The sequence below is a fragment of the Rhinoraja longicauda genome, chromosome 18 (genome assembly GCF_053455715.1).
Source record: "Rhinoraja longicauda isolate Sanriku21f chromosome 18, sRhiLon1.1, whole genome shotgun sequence".
Taxonomy (NCBI): domain Eukaryota; kingdom Metazoa; phylum Chordata; class Chondrichthyes; order Rajiformes; family Arhynchobatidae; genus Rhinoraja; species Rhinoraja longicauda.
This window is the reverse complement of record NC_135970.1, coordinates 18,044,473-18,065,709: the sequence shown is the minus strand read 5'-3', so window position 1 is coordinate 18,065,709 and position 21,237 is coordinate 18,044,473. Positions and strand designations below refer to the sequence as shown.

At 45.6% G+C, this 21,237-nt stretch overlaps 2 protein-coding genes across 2 annotated transcripts in view; one reads left to right on the top strand and one right to left on the bottom strand.

Moving 5' to 3' along the window:
- Positions 1-21,237, bottom strand: part of LOC144602290 (galanin peptides-like) — a 411,360-nt gene that overhangs the window by 98,252 nt on the left and 291,871 nt on the right. The window lies entirely within an intron of this gene.
- Positions 1-21,237, top strand: part of LOC144602286 (sperm-specific sodium:proton exchanger-like) — a 159,929-nt gene that overhangs the window by 63,648 nt on the left and 75,044 nt on the right. Inside the window, exons 12-13 of the mRNA XM_078415200.1 lie at positions 2,730-2,870; positions 3,565-3,659. Of these exons, the coding sequence (XP_078271326.1) occupies positions 2,730-2,870; positions 3,565-3,659 (236 nt within the window). The remainder of the gene's footprint in view (positions 1-2,729; positions 2,871-3,564; positions 3,660-21,237) is intronic.

The window sequence follows — 21,237 nt, the reverse complement described above, 5'->3', positions numbered from 1 at the left end:
GGTTTGGGTAGGAAGGGATGAGTGGATCAGGGAGTTACGGAGGGAACGGTCTCTGGAACGCAGAAAGGGGAGGAGATGGGAAGATGTGGCCAGTAGTGGGATCCCGTTGGAGGTGATGGAAATGTTGGAGGATAATTTGTTGGATACGCTGGCTGATGGGGTGGAAGGTGAGGACAAGGGGGGTTCTGTCCTTGTTATGAATGGGGGGGAGGGGGAGCAAGAGCGGAGCAGAGAAGGAATGGGTGATGTTTCGGGTCGACCCTTCTTCAGACTGATGAGCATCATCAGGAGTAGGCATACTTTAAAAATAAGTTGCCAACTCACTGAGGCCTTGAGGCATCAAGAGGCCAGAAATGGGTGGTTTCATTGGTGATTCTTAATGATTTAATAAGACCTGAATAATAAGAGATATTCACTTTTCAGGATGTTCAACTGTGTTATCATCATCGCACTCTCAAAATCTTTTGGCTAGCAATGACTGTAAATTCAGTTGAAGTAACCATGTAAATGTTCTGGCTTCTACAGAAGGATATTCCTGACTTCTGAAGGCCTACCTGTCAACTACAAGGCACTTATGCTTTGCAATGGAATTAATTTCACCTGCCTCCAAAGAGTAGAAGTTTGTGTTGGAAGCATCTGCTGCAGTAACAACGCCTATGTTTTCTGTGCATCATGAATGCACTGTAGCAATGTGGGATAGTAGCACCTCCCAAGCATCTATATATATATATATAACCAAAACTCATCTTGTGTGTGTGTGTGTATATATTATATATATATATGTATATATATATATTTGTATATATATATTTGTATGTATGCATATCTCTCTGAGATTTTGAAATTTGGTTGTGGACATGTGGACCTGCAGCCAAAACGGTAAACCATAGCGCCACAATTTTAGCACCACCTTAATCTCCTGGCGACTGTTTATACCAAATTTTATTTAAATTGGTCTTATATTTTTTAAGTTATAGAGATTTAAAGTTTCAAACTTTCATTTTTAAACACATTTTTCAAAGTGCTGTGTTTACGACGTCACCATAGGGCACGTATGACCTCTCTCTTCACTCGCACAAACAAGATGGATGCCGTTAGCGGAGCCGTCCGCCCACAATCAGGGGCTCCCCTCTCCTCTCTTCCCTCACTTCTCTCCTCTCTCCCCTCGCTTCTCTCCTCTCTCCCCTCGCTTCTCTTCCCTCTCCCAGACCCGCCACCGCCGGCCTTGAGTAGTCCCAGGTCCGCTGCCCGCCTTTCCAGTAGTCCGGCGCACCCTCCTCCTCCTTGCATGCTCAGTAAGTGCCTTTTGCCGCCAACGGCTCCACGGAGGTAAGTGGACGTGGGGGGCGAGTGGGTGGAGGGAAGGGTGGGGGTAGGAGGGGGCGAGGGTGGGGGGAGGAGAGTGTGGGGGAGGCGGGGGGTGGGAGAGGAGAGGGGGGGGTGGGGAAAGGTGGTGGGGGAGAGTGAGAGTGGGGCTGCGGGAGGAGAGAATGGGAGGGTCGGGGAGGAGAGAGTGGGGGAAGGGGGGGGTGGGGGAGGAGAGGGGAGGGGGAGGGTGGGAGGAGGAGAGAGTGGGGGTGGGAGGGAGAGTGGGAGGGAGAGTGGGACTGGGGGGACAGCAGGGGTGGGGGGTGGTGGTGGGGGGAAGAGAGTGTGGGGGGAAGGGGGGAGAGTGCGGGAAGGGAGTGGGGGTGGGAGGGAAAGGGTGTGGGGGAAGGGGGGCAGTGAGAGTGGGGGTGGGGGGAAGGGGGCAGTGAGAGTGGGGGTGGGGGAGGAGGGGGAGGGTGGGGGGAAGGGGGTGGTGGTGGGGGGAAGAGAGCGGGGGGTGGGGAGGAAGGGGGACAGTGGGGGTCAGTGGGGGTGGGGAAGAGGGAAGAGTAGGGGGGGAGGGGTTGGGGGGAAGGGGGATAGTGAGTGGGGGTGGGGGAGGAGAGAGTGGGGGTGGAGGAATAGTGGGGGTGGGGGAAGAGTGGGGCTGGGGAGGAGGGCCGGTGGGGTGGGGAGGAGGAAATAGTGGGGGCAAGTGGGGCTGGGGAGGAGGGAAGATTGGGGTGGGGGGGGAGACTGGGACTTGGGCAGGAAGAGATGGGGGAGGGGAAATAGGGGTGGGGAGGGGGGAATGGGGTGGAGGCTGGGCTGGGGGGAGTGGGGGTGGGGGCAGGGGAGGGGCAAGTGGGGGTGGGGGCAGGGGAGGGGCAAGTGGGGGTGGGGGCAGGGAAGGGGCAAGAGGGGGTATGGAGTGGGTCAGTGCGGGAGGAGGAGGGGATAAGGGGGATTGAGTGGGGGGTGGAGGGAGCTACACCAATACCCAACGGGCCCACTTGATCTAGTATTAACTAACAGAACAGACCAGCAGGTGTAGTAGGAATTCATTAAATCTAAGGTCCCCTTCAATTCATGCAATATCTTGATTTTAACATCGATCCTTCAGTTGTGCTGGGTTGAAACTTTCCAACTGTCCATTTTAACTTCTGTGGGAGCTCCTCCGCACATGAACTGTAGTCATTTAAGAAGTTCCATTAGCATTTTCTTGAGGGCAGTTAAACATGACCAATATATGTGAGGCCAGTGAATAATTTTTGCATCCTGAAATATGATTTTTAAAATCACCTCCATTGGACGGTATGACAAAATGATTGAAAGGTGGGGTGGAGGAATTCCTCTTTCCCTTGCATATCGCAATTGTGCATATTACAATAATAAAGTGACTTTTTTTTTTTCGTTTTCAGATTACTATTGATTCAATTATGCCAAGCACAAAAAGTGCTCGTTGCCCTGACTGTGAGAAGGCTATTATCTGGCAACCTACTCTTCGTGAGATAGATGACATGATGGAAGAAGCCAGGATACGTCTTTTAAAGGCTCAAAAGGTTAAATTACACAGTTTGTCATGTTACAGGTAGTTCTGCTATAACGTGTTTCCAAATAGCAAATTTGCTCTAATGAGATTGACGAATTGGGGAACACGATTTTTATTATGTGGGCTGAATTGGTTATGATTGGGAACTAGGGAACCACTTAAAAATTACTTTGGAAATTGACAAACTGTAAAAAAAAAAATGTCTTTGTTCAAAAAAGTCAAGGGAATAAGAACTGCTTCCATGCAATTTAGCCGCAGTATTATATGCCATGGTCTTTAAGTACACAATCTCATTTTCACAGCTGCTGGTTGTTGAAAATCACACGCAATCGCTTCGATTGACATCTGTACAATGATACTCAATTAAACAATATAACATACAGCCTTTACTATTTTTAGCTTGCAGTCGCAAAAATATATATTTTTTCGCTATTAAAAACACCTGTATTTTTGAAAATCCTTAGGAAAAAAGAATGTTATCACATGGAAACTTACTAATCCCCTTTTCCCCCATTGACACAATAGATTTTCTTTTACATGAGCTTTCTTAGGTGTATATATGTCATGTTATATCAGAGCTACCTGTACTTGTATTTCTTTTGTGATTGCTTGAAAGTATGTTGGCTCTGTTGATTATTGTTATTCGATATTAGTGGCACCAAATATTTTAACATTGTTTTCTATTTTATTACAATTGCACTTAGACCAGTTACTGGCGTCAATATAGTGCTGGTATGCTTAATCGTCAAGCAGCACGTGCGCTGATTAGTATCACTGAGAACACAATTGATTCTGGCAGGTAGGAGCATAATGCTAAGAATTCTAGGTACTAGTTTACAACTTTATTTTTGCATTGTGAATTAATTAAGCAGGTGCACACAAAATCTAAGGAAAAACCTTGGCATCGTATTTGGTTGTACATTAGATGCTGCAGACAAGACTTTACCTATAAAATAATCACTTCCACTTCAATTCCACTTCTCGGAGGAATAAGTCAATACCAAACAGAAAATCCGTCAGTGTTTAATTAATATAGCTCTCCAAATGTCTTTGTTCCACCTCATTTTCCACTTAACTTCCATTGAATGTAAAAAAAATACTTGGCCAGTTTAGAGTTATTTCATGTATGAGACGAAAATGCTAGCAACAGCTGTTCTACACTTGCTGCATTTCTTGCTTCGAAGATGTTTTGAGATGTTGGGAAGAATATAGAACAATTTAAAGTTTATTTTTTAAATTCACTGTTGAAAGTATCTTTGATATAAAGTGTTTATAGGGAAGAAGTTTAATTGAAATTTCTTGCATGGGAATAGTTTTACATTAAATAATATAAATGATGTCCTGTCAGTTGGTCAGTAACTAGTATTCTTTGGAGAACTGATGTACATGACAACCACTTGAGAGTTTTTTCTGCTTTCTCGGAAATTAGCCACAAAGTTGCCAAGGGACCCATTTAAATTTATTAAAGTGGGATCCAACGACATTAGGATGTCAACATTCTGGTGAGACATGTAAAATCTTTTGTTTAAGAAATATACCTGGCCTGGATCAGCTAAGACTTAAAAAAGAATGGCATCTTTGAGACTAGAGACTTCAGAAGCACTACCCTTGTTATTAAAACTGAGAAACAGATTCTTGGTAGACACAAAATGCTGGAGTAACTCAGCTGGACAGGCAGCATCTCTGGAGAGAAGGAATGGGTGACGTTTCGGGTCAAGACCTTCTTCAGATTGTTCTTTCCTAAACAGATTCTTGGAGTCCTGTTGAGTTAAAGTAAAATCAAAATAAATACAGCAAATGCTCAGCAAATCAGGCAACATCTGTCGAGAGAGGAAAAAATAATATTTTCTGATCAGTGAACTTGTATCGAATCTGAAATAAATTGAAACTATCAAAACATAAAATATTGCAGATGGTAGTGAAATACTTAATATTTTAAGCAGCAGGCATGAAGAGAAAAACACTGACATTTCAGCTCGGTTATCTTTTTTCAGGAAATTTAGAAATAAGCATGTTTTATGAAGCAGAGAAAAGGGAAAGACAAAAATAAATGTGGATGTCTCTTTTGCAATTGCAGAGAGACGAAGCGATAAAGCAGAAATGATAAAAGATGATGCAAGTGCTTGGATGATTAAATAACAAGCAAAGAAACAAAAATGTTCATCCAGAGAAAAAAGAATGAGCAATGGAATCGTCTGAATTTGTTAAATTCACCATTGAGTCCATAAGACTGCAATGTGTTTAGTTAGTAGATGTAGTCAGTAGTACTGTTCCTTAAGATTGTATTGTACTGTTAAGGATCCTGACAACAAATCAGAGAGTTGGAGAAAGAATAAGTGTAACATGAATCAGGGTCATCGATGATTTGCAAAAGAGTTACCAATTTCTACGTGGTTCCTCATTGGAGAAAAGACTGCATGCAGTATGATAGACTGAAGGAAATCCAAGTAAATTGCTCTTTCACTTTGTTAAGTGTTTTCAAATCTCTGGATGATGGGAACAGGGTGCCTTCTCTACATGTGTAAACAAAATAACTTGTACTATTATGAGCAACTTGAAGTTTCTCTCAATTACCATTATAATAATATGAGGCTCCAGTTTTATTGTGGTTCTGGCTTTACTAAAATGCAGGATAAACAGATAATAATTTGCTAGAATTTTTCTCCATGTCCCCTCTATCGTTATGGAAAATATGTGCTATCAAGTAGGCGCAATGTTGATGGTTATGGCTGTGCAAAGTGCAATTGGTGAAGTCGTCACTCGACATTTTTGTTGGCTTCTTAGAAATTCCTTTCTTTTGTGTCATTTAATGAATCTAGTTCTTCAAATGTCACAAAGGAAGCAATTGCGATACATTGACAGAACAGAATATACCCAATTATTGTCATTGTAAACTGTAAAAGTCACCTATGTGATCAAATTACTGCAGATGTACTTTGATTTACTTAAGTTAAAAATATTGAATTCCCCTAAGAGTTTTACCTTGGAAGGCAAATCTAGTTATATATGAAGTAATGTAAATTTCAGACCAGACTATTCTGGAAAATATCTAAAATATTATTTTCAGATTCTGTTAACTGTGATTTGCTTTTGGTTCCCACATTTTCCCCACAAAGATATTCTTTCCAATTGGAAATGACGATGCAAAAAGAGGGAAACTGAGGTCCTGCGGTAATTTCCATCTTGTGTCATTCAAGAATGGACAGAGACGGATGCAGTAGCCAAAAAGTCCTTCAATAGTGGCTGTGTAATTTTCCTTTTGGACAGATATATGACAGTAATACCCTGTTGATCCATTATCCTCTTGGTATTATTCTAAGGCAGATCAAACAGGCAGATTGTTCAAAGAATATTCATCTTGTCTGCACAGGGCCACCAAACCTACCTTGATCTGAACTGCCCAGGAAGTAATTACATGCCAGTTGTCTACTTAAAAGTACATGGGTCCTTCCTTAATTAGTTTATGAGTTGCAGAGTTCTGTAGGAAATCAATTTTTTTTAAAATGCTGTGTGTTTATTGAGTAGAACATAATTAAAAACCAGATTTAATAATTGCAATCTTTTTCTTTCTATTTAGGTTTATGACTGTCATAGATGTGAAGAAACAATGGGAAGCTAAAGGAATTTTTGTTGCCATAAAGCAAAAGCTAGAAGACTGGATGTATAATGTCAAAGTGGACAAATATAAACCATCCAAGCAAGTAGAATATTTTTAAACAATATATTTTCTGTAGCTATGCTGGATACATGAACATTCAAGTCAAGTCAAGTTTATTTGTCACATACACATACAAGATGTGCAGTGAAATGAAAGTGGCAATGCCTGCGGATTGTGCAAAAAATTACAATTACAGCATAAAAATTAAAATGAATACAGAAAAAAATGTAGTTCCTGGAGATATAATAGTTAACAGTCCTGATGGCCTGTGGGAAGAAACTGTCTCATCCTCTCTGTTTTCACAGCATGACAGCGGAGGCGTTTGCCTGACCGTAGCAGCTGGAACAGTCCGTTGCTGGGGTGGTAGGCGTCCCCCATAATCTTGCTTGCTCTTGATCTGCACCTCCTGATGTACAGGTCCTGCAGGGGAGCGAGTGTAGTTCCCATGGTGCGTTCAGCCGAATGCACTACTCTCTGCAGGGCCTTCCTGTCCTGGGCAGAGCTGTTCCCAAACCAGACTGTGATGTTGCCGGACAGGATGCTCTCTACAGCCCCAGAGTAGAAGCATTGAAGGATCCTCAGAGACACTCTGAATTTCCTCAGCTGTCTGAGGTGGTAAAGGCGCTGCCTTGCCTTACCCACCAGTGCAGCAATGTGTGTTGTCCGTGTCAGATCCTCTTTGATGTGGACTCCCAGGTATTTAAAACTGCTCACCCTATCCACAGTAGACCCATTTATTTCCAGTGGCGTGTATGTCCTTGGATGTTGAGCCCTTCTAAAGTCCACAATCAGCTCCTTAGTTTTTTTGACATTCAAGAGGAGGCTATTGTCCCAACACCAGAGTGCCAGATCAGTCACCTCCTCCCAGTAGGCCTTCTCATCGTTGTCGGAGATCCGGCCCAACACCACAGTGTCGTCAGCATTATCATGAACATTGTCTTTTTTAATTATAATAGTTGCTTTGTCATGCAGGAGACTGCAGATGCTGGAATCTTGAGCAAAAAAATAAAGTGCCATAGGAACTCAGCGGGTCAGACAGCATCTGTGGAGGGAATGGACCAATGTTGTTGGGGACTTAATGGGCTGAATGGCCTAATTATACTCCTATCACTTAGGACCTTATGATCTGGACCGTTCGTCAGACTTAGCATTGGTCCTGACCCAAAACTCCATTCCTTCACCGATGCTGTCTGATTGGCTGAGTTCCTGCAGCATTTTGTTTGTTGCTCATAAAATGTAAAGCATTTGTTGCGTAGTGGTTCTAAATCAAGAAGGGGGAAACTATAAAATGATAATAAAACAGCAACAAGGTCATAATTAATACCAGGTTTTGAGTGGCAAAACTTTGGATAGCAGGCTGACGAATTATGCTCTTTAGTGTCTGGTGTTTGAGTGTCCACAGTTCATATTGAATGCAAAAGTAATCTGAGCAGATAGATGAATCCTTGTGCTCATTTGAGTTCGCGCACTTCCGAAAGAGAAAATCCAGTTATTACCCCCTCACATACAATAGCATTACCATCACTGAATCCCCTCTATCAATATTCTGGGAGTTACCATTGTCCAGACACGGAACTGGAGCAGCCGTATACACAATGTGTGGATATACCCACAATGCAGCATTTGTGGGTATATCCCCACCTCATGGACTGTCATGGTTCAAAAACGCAGCTCACCACCATCTTCTTTAGCATAGGTAGGGATGGCCAAGAAAATAAACCCTTCAATGAATTAAAAAATGGACCTCAACAATGCTAGCAATGCAAGTTTTCAATTTGCAAGGCGAATCTGTTGTTGAACAATAAGGAGCCCACAGTTATCACCAACTGATTTGTATTAAGGATTTATAGGAATGCTGGTTGTCAAACTCTTGGTTTACATTTGCAATCCTCATCAACATTTCTGAAGTTTCCAGAAAATTGTGATAGATAGAAGAATTGTAACCTGGAAGTTGGATCACATGGCAGTGTTTTAAAAGCAATGTATGATCCAAATTTAATTTTAACTGGAGTTTATTGCAGGAGTGATCATATCTGGGTAAAATTACAGCAATTGTGAAATTGAATCGGGTATTTCTCTATATAATTCCACAGTAGTTGACCTGCCTTTTTCCTGGTATCAGGCAAGCACTTAACGAGATTGTAAGCACTTAATACAATGTACATTTCTGCCTTTGCAAAATTTGGAACACAAAGATCCACAGCAATTATAATGAAAGACTCTCTGAATAATGTATTGGTATGGTTTCACTTAAACTTGGAGAACATATTGTTGTGTTCTTTTCTTGGTATTTAGTGGAACGCTCAGCTGACCTCAGGAGATTTGGGCAACGTCAGAATCTAATGCACACTGCTCACGTATTTTCCGAAGTCTACAGAGTGTGCTATTACTTAAAGGAGTTTTTTTTCTCCCCCGCATTTAGGTGTTGTGCTGCTCATTAGTGGGTGCCTCAGTGGTGGCACTACTGGCAGCACTCCCTGACTTGAAGACTTTGGGATGGAGTATAATGAGTCACCGGGATAGATTCTAGATCTCAGAGCTTGCCCATCTACAAAGGACTTGTTCCTGCAGTTTCTTCCAGTGTATTCTCAGGCGTAAGTTTTTAAAGTCTGTAACCACAGAGATAAATGAAATTATCTGGATGCCCTTTGGTCATGATCTCATTCTTTGATGCTACTGTAGAGGTTCACTTGTTGTATAAACACTCAGTTTAATATTTAAACAATACAGCTCAACAATTAGTATAAGAGGGCAAGGTGTGTGTTAACGTGTTGACTGCGAGATGAAGATTAGCTCCATCATCCGCTGCACGCTGTCAGCAGCCCACCCAGGTCGGCGTTGATTGGTTGGCCCAGATCACGCCAGGTCCACGAGAGTTCTCGAGCCGGACGAACGACTGTTCGAGACTAAAGTGGCTTGGCCCGCCACATTACCCCCCCCTGGAACCGGAGTATTGGAGGCCTGATCTTGTGTACGTGTCTCCTGTGTTTGGGGTTGCAGCTAGTTGAGTTGAGGGCAGGTTTGGTCATTATGGTGGACGCCCTCTGCGGCGGGGTTGTGCCACCTGAACTGGTTGGTCAATGTCCAAGTGTGTTGCCTTAAGATGGTCCACGGAGACAGTCTCCTGTCTGCCGCCCATGTCGATGGCGTCGTTTTGCAGTACTCTGAAGGTTCCCTCGTAAGGCTTTTGTAGTGGTGTGTGGTGGGAATCTCAGTGAAGGAAGACGTACTGGCAGTCCTGGAGGTCGGGTGGGACATACGTGGTTGTGAGACTGTGTCGGGTCGTTGGGACTGGAGAGAGCGTGCCCACCTTCTCACGGAGGCGTGTCAGCATGGTCGTGGGCAGTTCTTGATGTCCACCCGCTGCTGGAATGAAGTCCCCTGGAACCGTTAGTGGGGCGCCGTAGACCAGCTCAGCCGAGGAAGTTGCCAGGTCCTCCTTCGGGGAGTGCATATGCCTATCATGACCCACGGCAAATTTGTCCATCCAATCCGGGCCCATGAGCTGTGCCTTTAGGGATGCCTTCATGTGCCGGTGAAAACGTTCCACTAAGCCATTTGCTTGTGGGTGGAAGGCCGTTGTGTGGTTCAGCTTAGCACCAAGCAGCCGGGCCATTGCTGACCACAACCCGGAGGTGAACTGCGCACCTCTGTCGGAGGAGATGTCTGCAGGCACGCCAAAGCGGGCGATCCAGTGGGCAATGAAGGCACATGCACAGGGCATAGTGGAGTTATGCGAGAGCAGGATGGCTTCTGGCCATCTCGTGAATCTGCCCACGATGGTGAACAGGTGGGTGACACCTCTGGATGGGAGCAGCAGTCTAACGATGTCGATATGGATGTTGTCGAAATGCCAGTGTGTCAGGGCAAAGTGGCGCTTTGAAGTTTTGCTGAATCTTGGAGGTTTGACAGGGGATGCACGTTCTGGCCCAGTTGCCGACCTGTATGCGCAACCCGTGCCACATGAACTTGGCTGCCATCATTGCCTTCGTTGTCCGGATGGAAGGGTGAGCTAGGCCATGAACCATGTTTAAAATCCGGCAGTGCCAGGCAGCGGGGATGATGGCCTTGGCTGTCCGGTAGACACGTTGCAGAGGAGTGTGATGTCAGCGGGCCTGAATCGCACATCCTCCAACAGCAGGCCTGAGATGGCGGTGCGGTAGGCGAGCATTTCTTCATCCTCTTGCTGGGCGGCCGCCACGGCCGTGTAGTCAACACCTGGGGCCAGAGCGTGGATGGCATTGATGGAGGTGCGGGACAACGCATCTACAACCTGGTTGCTCTTGCCTGCGATGTGCTGGACGCAAGTCGTGTATTCTGAGATGTAGGTCAGGTGGTGCTGCTGTCGGGATGATCGGGGATCAGACACTTTGGCAAAGGCAAACGTGAGTGGCTTGTGGTCGGTGAAAGCTGTGAAATCCCTGCCCTCGAGGAAATAGCGGAAATGCTGGTTGGCCAGGTAGAGAACAAGGAGCTCCCGGTCGAAAGCGCTGTATTTCTGCTCAGGGGTGTCTCAGGTGACGACTGAAAAACGCCAGCTTCCATTGATCAGTTGTTCCAGCACTCCGCCCACAGCTGTGCCAGATTGGTCGACCGTGAGAGCTGTTGGTGCATTGGCCCGTGGATGTACCAGTATCATTGCCTTTGCCAGCGCCTCCTTGGTGTTGTCGAACGCGGTCGTGGCCGTGTCATCCCATACGAGCTCTTTCGGCTTGTTGGCCAGAGCCTTGAACAGCGGTTGAATGATCCTGGCGTCTGCTGGCACGAAACGGTGGTAGTTGACCATGCCGACAAACTCTTGAAGACCCTTCACAGTAGAAGGTTTGGCAAACTTGTGAATGGCCTCGACCTTGGTCGGGAGCGGGACCGCTCCGTGCTGGTTGATGTGGTGGCTGACGAAGTTGATGGATGTGAGGCCAAACTGACACTTGGTAAGGTTGATGTCCAGGCCATGCTCATTGAGCCTCTGGCAGAGCTGTCGGAGGTGTGCGCAATGTTCCTGGCGAGAGCGGCTGGCAACGAGGATGTTGTCGAGGTAGATGAACACGAAGTTCAGCTCGCTGCCCACCGTATCCATGAGCCATTGGAAAGCTTGGGCGGCGTTCTTGAGGCCGAAAGGCATGCGCAGGAACTCAAAGAGCCTGAACGGGGTGATGAGAGCCGTCTTGGGGTGTCATCCGGGTGGACTGGAATCTGATGGTAGTCGTGTACCAGGTCGATCTTGGGAAAAACCTTGGCGCCGTCCAGGTTTGCCATGAAGTCTTGGATGTGAGGGACAGGGTACCGTTCGGCTGTTGTGACCTGGTTGAGACGGCGGTAGTCCCCACAGAGTCTCCAGCCCCCAGATGCTTTGGGGACCTTGTGAAGCGGGGATGCCCACGGGCTGTCTGAGCGGCCCACTATGCCTATTTCCTCCATCTTACGGAACGCGTCTTTGGCCAGTTGGAGCTTGTCAGGGGGCAGCTTGCGTGCGCGTGCATGGAGTGGCGGTCCGGTGGTGGAGATATGGTGCTTCACCCCATGCTTGGTGCTGGCCGTTGTGAACTGGGGAGTTATGATGTCAGAGAAATCGGCCAAGATCCTGGCGTACTCGTTGTCGGAGAAGGTCACCGAGCCGAGGTGGAGCGTGCAAGGCGATCGAATCGAACATCTTGGAATTATCAAGACGGTGTCCTCTCACATCAACCAGCATGGAGTGTGCCCGGAGGAAGTTGGCGCCCAGCAGTGGTTTTGAGATGTCGGCGATAGTAAAGGTCCACTTGAAGCGACAGGAGTTGAGGTTGAGCGGGATCGTGTGGACCCCTGTATGTTCTGATGTTGCTGCTGTTGGCGACGGTCAGGGGAGACCCCTTCTTTCCAGAACGAGTGTGAGTGCCCGAGGGGGGACAAAATACTGACCTCCGCTCCCGTGTCAACGAGAAAATGCCGCCCCGAATGACGGTCCCAGATGTAGAGGAGGTGATGTTTTTGGCCGGCCACAGTTGCCACTACCGACGGCCGGCCGAGGCGTTTCCCGGATGTGTGCAGTGTAGTCGCCATCGACGGGCCTCGGAGCCCCACCTTTGGTGGTAGTAGCACCACTTATCTTTGCTGGTACCGTTCGTGGCCGTATTCACTGCCGCTCCTTCCGTCTAGGCTGGGAACGCCCGTATAACCTGCCGAGTCACCGGCGACACACGACTGATGGTGGCTCCACCTTGCTGTTTGGCCTGCCACAGCACGTCCGCACGGGCTGTCAGCTGTCGGGGGTCGGTGAAATCATCATCCGCGAGGAGCAAGCGGATGTCCTCGGGCATCTGCTCGAGGAAGACCTGTTCGAAAAGGAGGTAGATCCTGTGTCGATCCTTCAGGGGAAGCATTTCGTTCATGAGCACGGACGGTTTGCGGTCGCCTAGGCCATCCATGTGCTGGGGTTTTGCCACCCTGTTGCGGCGGCTGAGACCAAAAGTGTCCTTGAGGAGTGTTCTGATCCCTTCGTACTTGTTGTCGGCTGGTGGCTGGCAAAGGTAATCGATTAGGCGCCCGGCACTGACCACGTTGTAGTACTTGGTGGCGTTGGCAGTTATCTGGCGGATGTGGAATTGGGTTTGGCTTGTTTAAACCACACTTGGGGCTGTGATGCCCAGAAGGTGGGCAGTTTGAGTGAAACTGCGTTCTGCTGATCTGCGCTGTCTCCAGGCATGATGAAATCCAAAAGAGGCCGTTTTGGATCGTCGGAGGTCACCACTGTAGAGGTTCACGTGTTGTGTAAACACTCAGTTTAATATTTAAACTATACAGCTCAACAGTTAGTACAAGAGGGCAAGGTGTGTGTTAACGTGTTGACTGTGAGGTGAAGACTAGCTCCGGCGTTCAATGCACACCGTCAGCAGACCACCCAGGTTGGCATTGATTGGTTGGCCCAGATCACACTGGGTCCATGCGATTGCTTGAGCTCGACGAACGATGGTGTAGGATCTATTTTGCATTTATTAGCTATTTTGGCATATTATTATATTACTTTGTATTCTGCTGTTTTATTTTGGACACATGGGGGTTGTTGTGAGATAATACCAGTTTTACGTAAATGGACTGGGAGGTGCCATGGGAGGGGCCAGAATTATGAGTATAATTTACCCAGCACTGAAATAATGCTTCAGTAACAACAGGAGTCTGCTGAACATAGGGATTTGGCGGACCATACAAGTAACACCAGGAGCTGGCTAAAATAATAGGGTTTTAGCAGGTCAGTTACAGGATATGAAGGAGTGATGGTGAGATACTAAGTTCTTAGCAGATAGATAGACGACAGTCAAATAATACAAACGAACAAGTTAACGACGGGAGATATACCAATCTGTTTGTATTTTGCTTCAATAAACGACTAACTAACTGCAACATCGTGAACATCTCTCTGTTGTTTTTTGCGTCAAGAACCCTCGCTCCCTCCTTTGTCAACGGTAAGCTTAAGGACTTTATTGGGAAGGAACTTATTTTTGCTGACATATGTGTAAGAATTTACTCTTGCTGGAGCGGAGTCAGAACTTATCTGAACTGGAGGGATTTATTGCAGTAAACCTTATTGGAAAGCTGTTTTTACTGTAGCCAGCTACTGGAAATATTTGGAATGTTGTAAACAAAGAAGTGGCCTTGAGCGTGACTGGTTATCAGTTTTGTTTTGAATTCCATTGAGGAGACAACGACAGCATGTCTTTGAGGAAAGCCAGAAGTATGTCTGTGGTTAGATCTGATGCTCAGCCAGAAAGTGGCGACATTGGAAAAGAAACCCTGTTGGGATGGGTCATTTATGGTCCCCTGAGGAAACGTCACGACAACAGGGATGGAAATGGCTCTCCTGCTGCGGCAGTCAATCGAATATCTATTGCAAATCTAGAGGAACTTCTGGTCAAACAATACAATCATGACTTCGATGAAAGATCCAGTAAGGAAAAGGAGGAAATGTCCAGAGAAGAGGTAAAGTTCTTGGACATTATGAGTCGTTCGGCAAGGATGACCGATGGACACTATTGTCTAGACTTTTAAGCAAGAGAATACCAGCATGCCGAACAATCACTGTATAGCTGAGCAACGTATCCGGAGTTTGAAATGCAAGTTTATCAAAAATGAGAAGTTTTATAATGAATATACATCTTTCCTCAAGGATATGATTGATAATGGTTATGCTGAAAGGGTACCAAGGAACCAGATGAATCGGAGTGATGGAGAACTTTGGTACATCCCTCATCACGGGGTGTATCACTCAAAGAAAGGGACTTTAAGAGTGGTCTTTGACTGCAGGGCAGTTTTTAAGGGTACATCGCTTAACTGCCAATTGCTACGGGTCCAGACCTTACCAACTCACTCATTGGAGCGCTCATCAGATTCAGACAAGAGTCGGTTGCTTTGATGGCGGATATCAAAGCAATGTTTCATCGGGTAAAGGTATCAGAAAGGCATATTGACTATCTGCGATTTCTGTGGTGGCCTGATGGTGATGTGCAGCAAGAGCTTGTGGAATACTGGATGAAGGTAGATCTTTTTGGAGCCATGTCATCTCCAAGTTTTGCAAACTTTGCATTGAGGAAAAACTACTGAGGATAACAGAGCATGCTTTCCTGAAGAGGTGATAAACACGGTAAGAAACAACTTCTACGTGGATGATTGTTTAAAATCCATGCCTTCGGAACAGGAAGCAGTCCAAATGGTAAAAGACCTGACTGAAATCTGCCAAATGGGAGGATATGTGCTATCAAAATGGATCAGCAACAGCAGTGCTGTATGGCATCTATTCCTCAAGCCAGCAGAACTAAAGAGATCAAGGAGTTGGTCTTGGACAAGGACAATCTGCCAATGGAGAGAGCAGTAGGATTGCGTTGGTGGGTTGAAACAGATGTGTTCAAGATCAAAATTGCTGTACCAGAAATGACCGTACAATAGACGTGGCATTCTGTCTGTAGTCAGCTCTATATACAATCCTTTAGGATTTCTGGCACCATTTACTCTGCCAGCCAAGCTGATTATGCAGGAACTCTGCAAGGAGAAACTTGGTTGGGATGACGACATACCCCAAACCTTTTCTCAGCGATGGACAGGATGGCTGGCAGATCTCGATGATTGCGGAGTTTAAGATGGACAGGTGTGTGAAGCCTACGAACTTTAGTCCAATCAGATATGCACAACTGCACCACTTCTCAGATACCAGTGAAAGTGGCTATGGTACTGTTTCATATTTACGGTTGGAAATCGATAGCAAAGAGGTGCAGATTGCTTTTATTAGATAGACGACAGTCAAATAATACAAACGAACAAGTTAATGATGGGAAATATACCAATCTGTTTGTATTTTGCTTCAATACACGACTAACTAACTGCAACGTCGTGAAGATCTCTCTGTTGTTATTTGCATCAAGAACCCTAGCTCCCTCCTTTGTCAACGTTAAGCTTAAGGACTTTATTGGGTAGGACTTATTTTTGCCGACATAGACTGTTCAAGACCAAAGTGGCTCGGCCTGCCACACTACCTCCCTGAAAGGCAAAGTGACAGTGACAAGTCATGACAGATATTTTCACAATAAAATGTTCTGGTACAGTGAGGTGATATTTTCCAATTGAAAAGCATTCCTCTGTGGCTTGAGGAAAGCAAGACACTGTTAAAGTACATGGATATGCAATTATCTAACATTCCAGGTGAGGGATTGTAAGGTTTTCAACAACGTCAAGAACTGACACACCAACGTGACTTATTTTTTGCAGAATGTTATTAAGAATTAAATGTTACTGTTGCCTTGTGAATGGTTTGTATAAAGCAAAATGAAATAGAAGATAAGTGGTGATTATGACTTTTGTTCACTCAGTTAAATATTCTGATGTTTTTCACATTTCACAACCTTGTAGGTGAACCGGGTTGTTTGAGTGCTACGTTAGAATGTCCACTCAACGGTTGGATCTAATTTCTGGAGGCCACTATTGGCCTAGGTGACAAAAAACACTTAATCTAGATGGGATGCCTTCAGAGCTCTGGCATGGACTGATTGAAAGAGTATTCTGGGATAGATAGTTGTGGGCCATGGGTGAAAAAATGATTGGAAAGGCCATAGTAGGAAGTGAATTGGTGACCTCTTGATAGGGGTAGATGAATCTCCAAATACTACCAATCAGTGGATTGGTAGATATTTATGTAACAGTCTCCAGATTTGGTAATTTCTGAGGTTGTGCTTTGGGGTATCAGATGCATTGATACGCTGGTGTTTGACATCATCCTCTCCCTTCTCTGAACCTGGTCTGCTGATTCCTGCTTCTGCACTCCTGCGTCGTCTTGTGATGGGAGTGTGGGATGTGGTAAAGGAAAAAGTGGACCTATTCGCATGATCTCGAAAGAGAAATTAAATGAAAGCTACACATTTAAAGTGCAATAAAGTCACCTCAATTGAAATGCAGTAGTACGCATATTGTTAAAGGTGTATTATTTTGACGAATCTGAAAATAAACTACTTGCAAAAAGAAATATTGTTAATTGGCAAACATGACAGATTTCTGGCAACTCCTTGATGGTGTTTGTGTCTCAATGGCCCCTGTACCATGAGGAGGAGGAGACACCTGATGAAGCACTGTGTGACAGCCCTCTTCTTGGCCAAATAATGTCTCTCCTATATTTGCCTTTATGGAGAAGATGAAGTGTTGAGTGAATAACTTTTATCATAAAAGGGTTGATCTGTGTGCAAAGGAGTGATAGAGGCAACTGTCTATATAATCGATTTAAGGTTGGTGGATATTGGAGAAAATATTGGTGTTGGGGAATGGGTAGAAGTACTTGATATCCTTGCGACCAAATTTTGCTCTGCGGTCTCTGGACCCGCTGGCATATACAGTGCCCTCCATAATGTTTGGGACAAAGACCCATCATTTATTTATTTGCCTCTGTACTCCACAATTTGAGATTTATAATAGAAAAAATCACATGTGGTTAAAGTGCACATTGTCTGATTTTAATAAAGGCCATTTTTATACATTTTGGTTTCACCATGTAGAAATTACAGCAGTGTTTATACATAGTCCCCCCCCATTTCAGGGCACCATAATGTTTGGGACACAGCAATGTCATGTAAATGAAAGTAATCATTTAGTATTTTGTTGCATATCCTTTGAATGCAATGACTGCTTGAAGTCTGCGATTCATGGACATCACCGGTTTCTGGGTGTCTTCTCTGGTGATGCTCTGCCAGGCCTGTATTGCAGCCATCTTTAGCTTATGCTTGTTTTGGGGGTTAGTCCCCTTCAGTTTTCACTTTCATTTAAAAGTCATGCTCAATTGGTTTCAGATCAGGTGATTGACTAGGCCACTCAAGAATTGACCATTTTTAGCTTTGAAAAACTCCTTTGTTGCTTTAGCAGTATGTTTACGATCATTGTCTTGCTGTAGAATGAACCTCCGACCATTGCGTTTTCAGGCATTTGTTTGAATTTGAGCAGATAGGATGTGTCTATACACTTCAGAATTCATTATGCTATTACCATCAGCAGTTGTATCATCAATGAAGATAAGTGAGCCAGTACCTTCAGCAGCCATACATGCCCAGGCCATAACACCCCACCACCGTGATTCACAGATGAGGTGGTATGCTTTGAATCTTGGGCAGTTCCTTCTCTCTTCCATACTTTGCTCTTGCCATCACTCTGATATAAGTTAATCTTTGTATCATCTGTCCACAAGACCTTTTACCAGAACCGTGGTTGCTCTTTTAAGTACTTCTTGGCAACCTCGCCATCCTATTTTTGCGGTTAACCAGTGGTTTGTATCTTGCAGTGTAGCCTCTGTATTTCTGTTCATGAAGTCTTCTGCGGACAGTGGTCATTAACAAATCCACACCTGACTCCTGAAGAGTGTTTCTGATCTGTCGGACAGGTGTTTGGGGATTTTTCTTTATTATAGAGAGAATTCTTCTGTCATCAGCTGTGGAGGTCTTCCTTGGCCTGCCAGTCCTTTTGCGATTAGTAAGTTCACCAGTGTAAGAAAATAACTGCAGATGCTGGTACAAATCAAAGGTATTTATTCACAAAATGCTGGAATAACTCAACAGGTCAGGCAGCATCTCAGGAGAGAAGGAATGGGCGACGTTTCGGGTCGAGACCCTTCTTCAGACTGATGTCAGGGGGGCGGGATAAAGGAAGGATATAGGTGGAGACAGGAAGACAGTGGGAGATCTGGGAATCTGAGACCCATTGTCTCTGCCTGCTCATGACCCACCGAACTTATTTCCACCTACCTCGACTCCATCCTATCCCCCCCTGGTCAAATCCCTCCCCACCTACGTCCAAGACACCTCACACGCTCTCCATCTCCTCGATAACTTCCGGTTCCCAGGCCCCCACTCCCTCATCTTTACCATGGATGTCCAGTCACTCTACACTTCCATCCCCCACAAGGATGGTCTCGAAGCCCTCCGTTTCTTCCTCGACCGTAGAATCAGCCAATCCCCATCTACTAACACTCTCCTCGACCTAGCAGAGCTGGTTTTTATACCCTTAACAACTTCTCCTTTGACTCCTCCCACTTCCTCCAAACCAGAGGTATAGCTATGGGCACTCGCATGGGCCCTAGCTATGCCTGCCTCTTTGTCGGGTACGTCGAACAATCTCTGTTCCGGGCATACACCGGCCCCATCCCCGAACTCTACTTCCGCTACATTGACGACTGCATTGGTGCTACCTCTTGTACCCATGCAAAACTCACTGACTTCATACACTTCACTACCAATTTCCATCCTGCCCTTAAATATACCTGGACTATCTCTGACATCTCCCTCCCGTTTCTGGACCTCACCATCTCCATCACAGGAGACAGACTAGTGACTGACATCTACTATAAACCCACTGACTCGCACAGCTATCTGGACTACACTTCTTCCCACCCGGTTTCCTGCAAAAAGTCTATCCCCTACTCCCAATTCCTCCGTCTACGCCGCATCTGCGCCCGGGATGAGGTGTTTCACACTAGGGCATCAGAGATGTCCTCATTCTTCAGGAAACGGGGCTTCCCCTCTTCCATTATAAATGAGGCTCTCACTAGGGTCTCTTCTACATCCCGCAGCTCAGCTCTTGCTCCCCCTCCCTCCCTCCCTCCACTCATAACAAGGACAGAATCCCCCTCGTTCTCACCTTCCACCCCACCAGCCAGTGGATCCAACAAATCATCCGCCAACATTTCCGTCACCTACAACGGGACCCCACCACTGGCCATATCTTCGCATCCCCTCCCCTTTCTGCGTTCTGCAGAGACCGTTCCCTCCGTAACTCCCTGGTCCACTCGTCCCTTCCTACCCAAACCACCCCATCCCGGGCACTTTCCCCTGCAACCGCACGAGATGCAACACCTGTCCCTTTACCTCCCCCCTCAACTCCATCCAAGGACCCAAACAGTCTTTCCAGGTGAGACAGAGGTTCACCTGCACCTCTTCCAACCTCATCTATTGCATCCGCTGCTCCAGATGTCAACTTATTTACATCGGCGAAACCAAACGCAGGCTCGGCGATCACTTCGCTCAACACCTGCGCACAGTCCGCATTAACCAATCTGATCTTCCGGTGGCTGAGCACTTCAACTCCCCCTCCCATTCCTAGTCTGACCTTTCTGTCATGGGCCTCCTCCAGTGCCACAGTGAGTCCCACCGGAAATTGGAGGAACAGCACCTCATATTTCGCCTGGGCAGCTTGCAGCCCAGTGGTATGAACATTGACTTCTCCAACTTTAGATAGTTCCTCTGTCCCTCCCTTCCCCTCCCCCTTCCGAGATCTCCCACTGTCTTCCTGTCTCCACCTATATCCTTCCTTTATCCCGCCCCCCTGACATCAGTCTGAAGAAGGGTTTCGACCCGAAACGTCGCCCATTCCTTCTCTCCTGAGATGCTGCCTGACCTGCTGAGTTACTCCAGCATTTTGTGAATAAATACCTTCAGTAAGTTCACCAGTGCTCTCTTTCTTCTTAATGATGTTCCAAACAGTTGATTTTAGTAAGCCTAAGGTTTGGTTGATGTCTCTAATAATTTTATTCTTGTTTCTCAGTCTCATAATGGCTTCTTTGACTTTCATTGGCACAACTTTGGTCCTCATGTTGATAAACAGCAATAAAAGTTTCCAAAGGTGGTGGAAAGACTGGAGGAAAGACTAGGTGCTGAGAGCTCTCTTGTACCTGCATTAAGGAGGCATTTAAACACTCCTGTGCAATTACAAACATCTGTGAAGCCATGTGTCCCAAACAATATGGTGCCCTGAAATGGGGGGGAGACTATGTATAAACACAGCTGTAATTTCTACATGGTGAAACCAAAATGTATAAAAATACCCTTTAATAAAATCTGACAATGTGAACTTTAACCACATGTGTTTTTTTTCTTTTACAAATCACAAATTGTGGAGACAAGAGGCAAATAAATAAATGATGGGTCTTTGTCCCAAACATTATGGCGGGCACTGTATCTCAGTAAACACAGATAATTTTACTTTTCTCAATATATTTACCTCCTGCATTCACCTCCCAAGCTATCAGATTGTGTGTTTCTGTGGAAGAATGCCTTTGATGGCTGTTGCCTTCATTATTCTGAATGCTGAGCAATAAAATGGGAATAGCCACATTGTATCGTGACTGCTTTTATTTGAAACTGCAATTTGTATTTCGGTTCATTTTATGAAGTATAAGCCATGCTAATGCTTTGTTATTTGGATCCAATTTTGAAATATTTGGAGG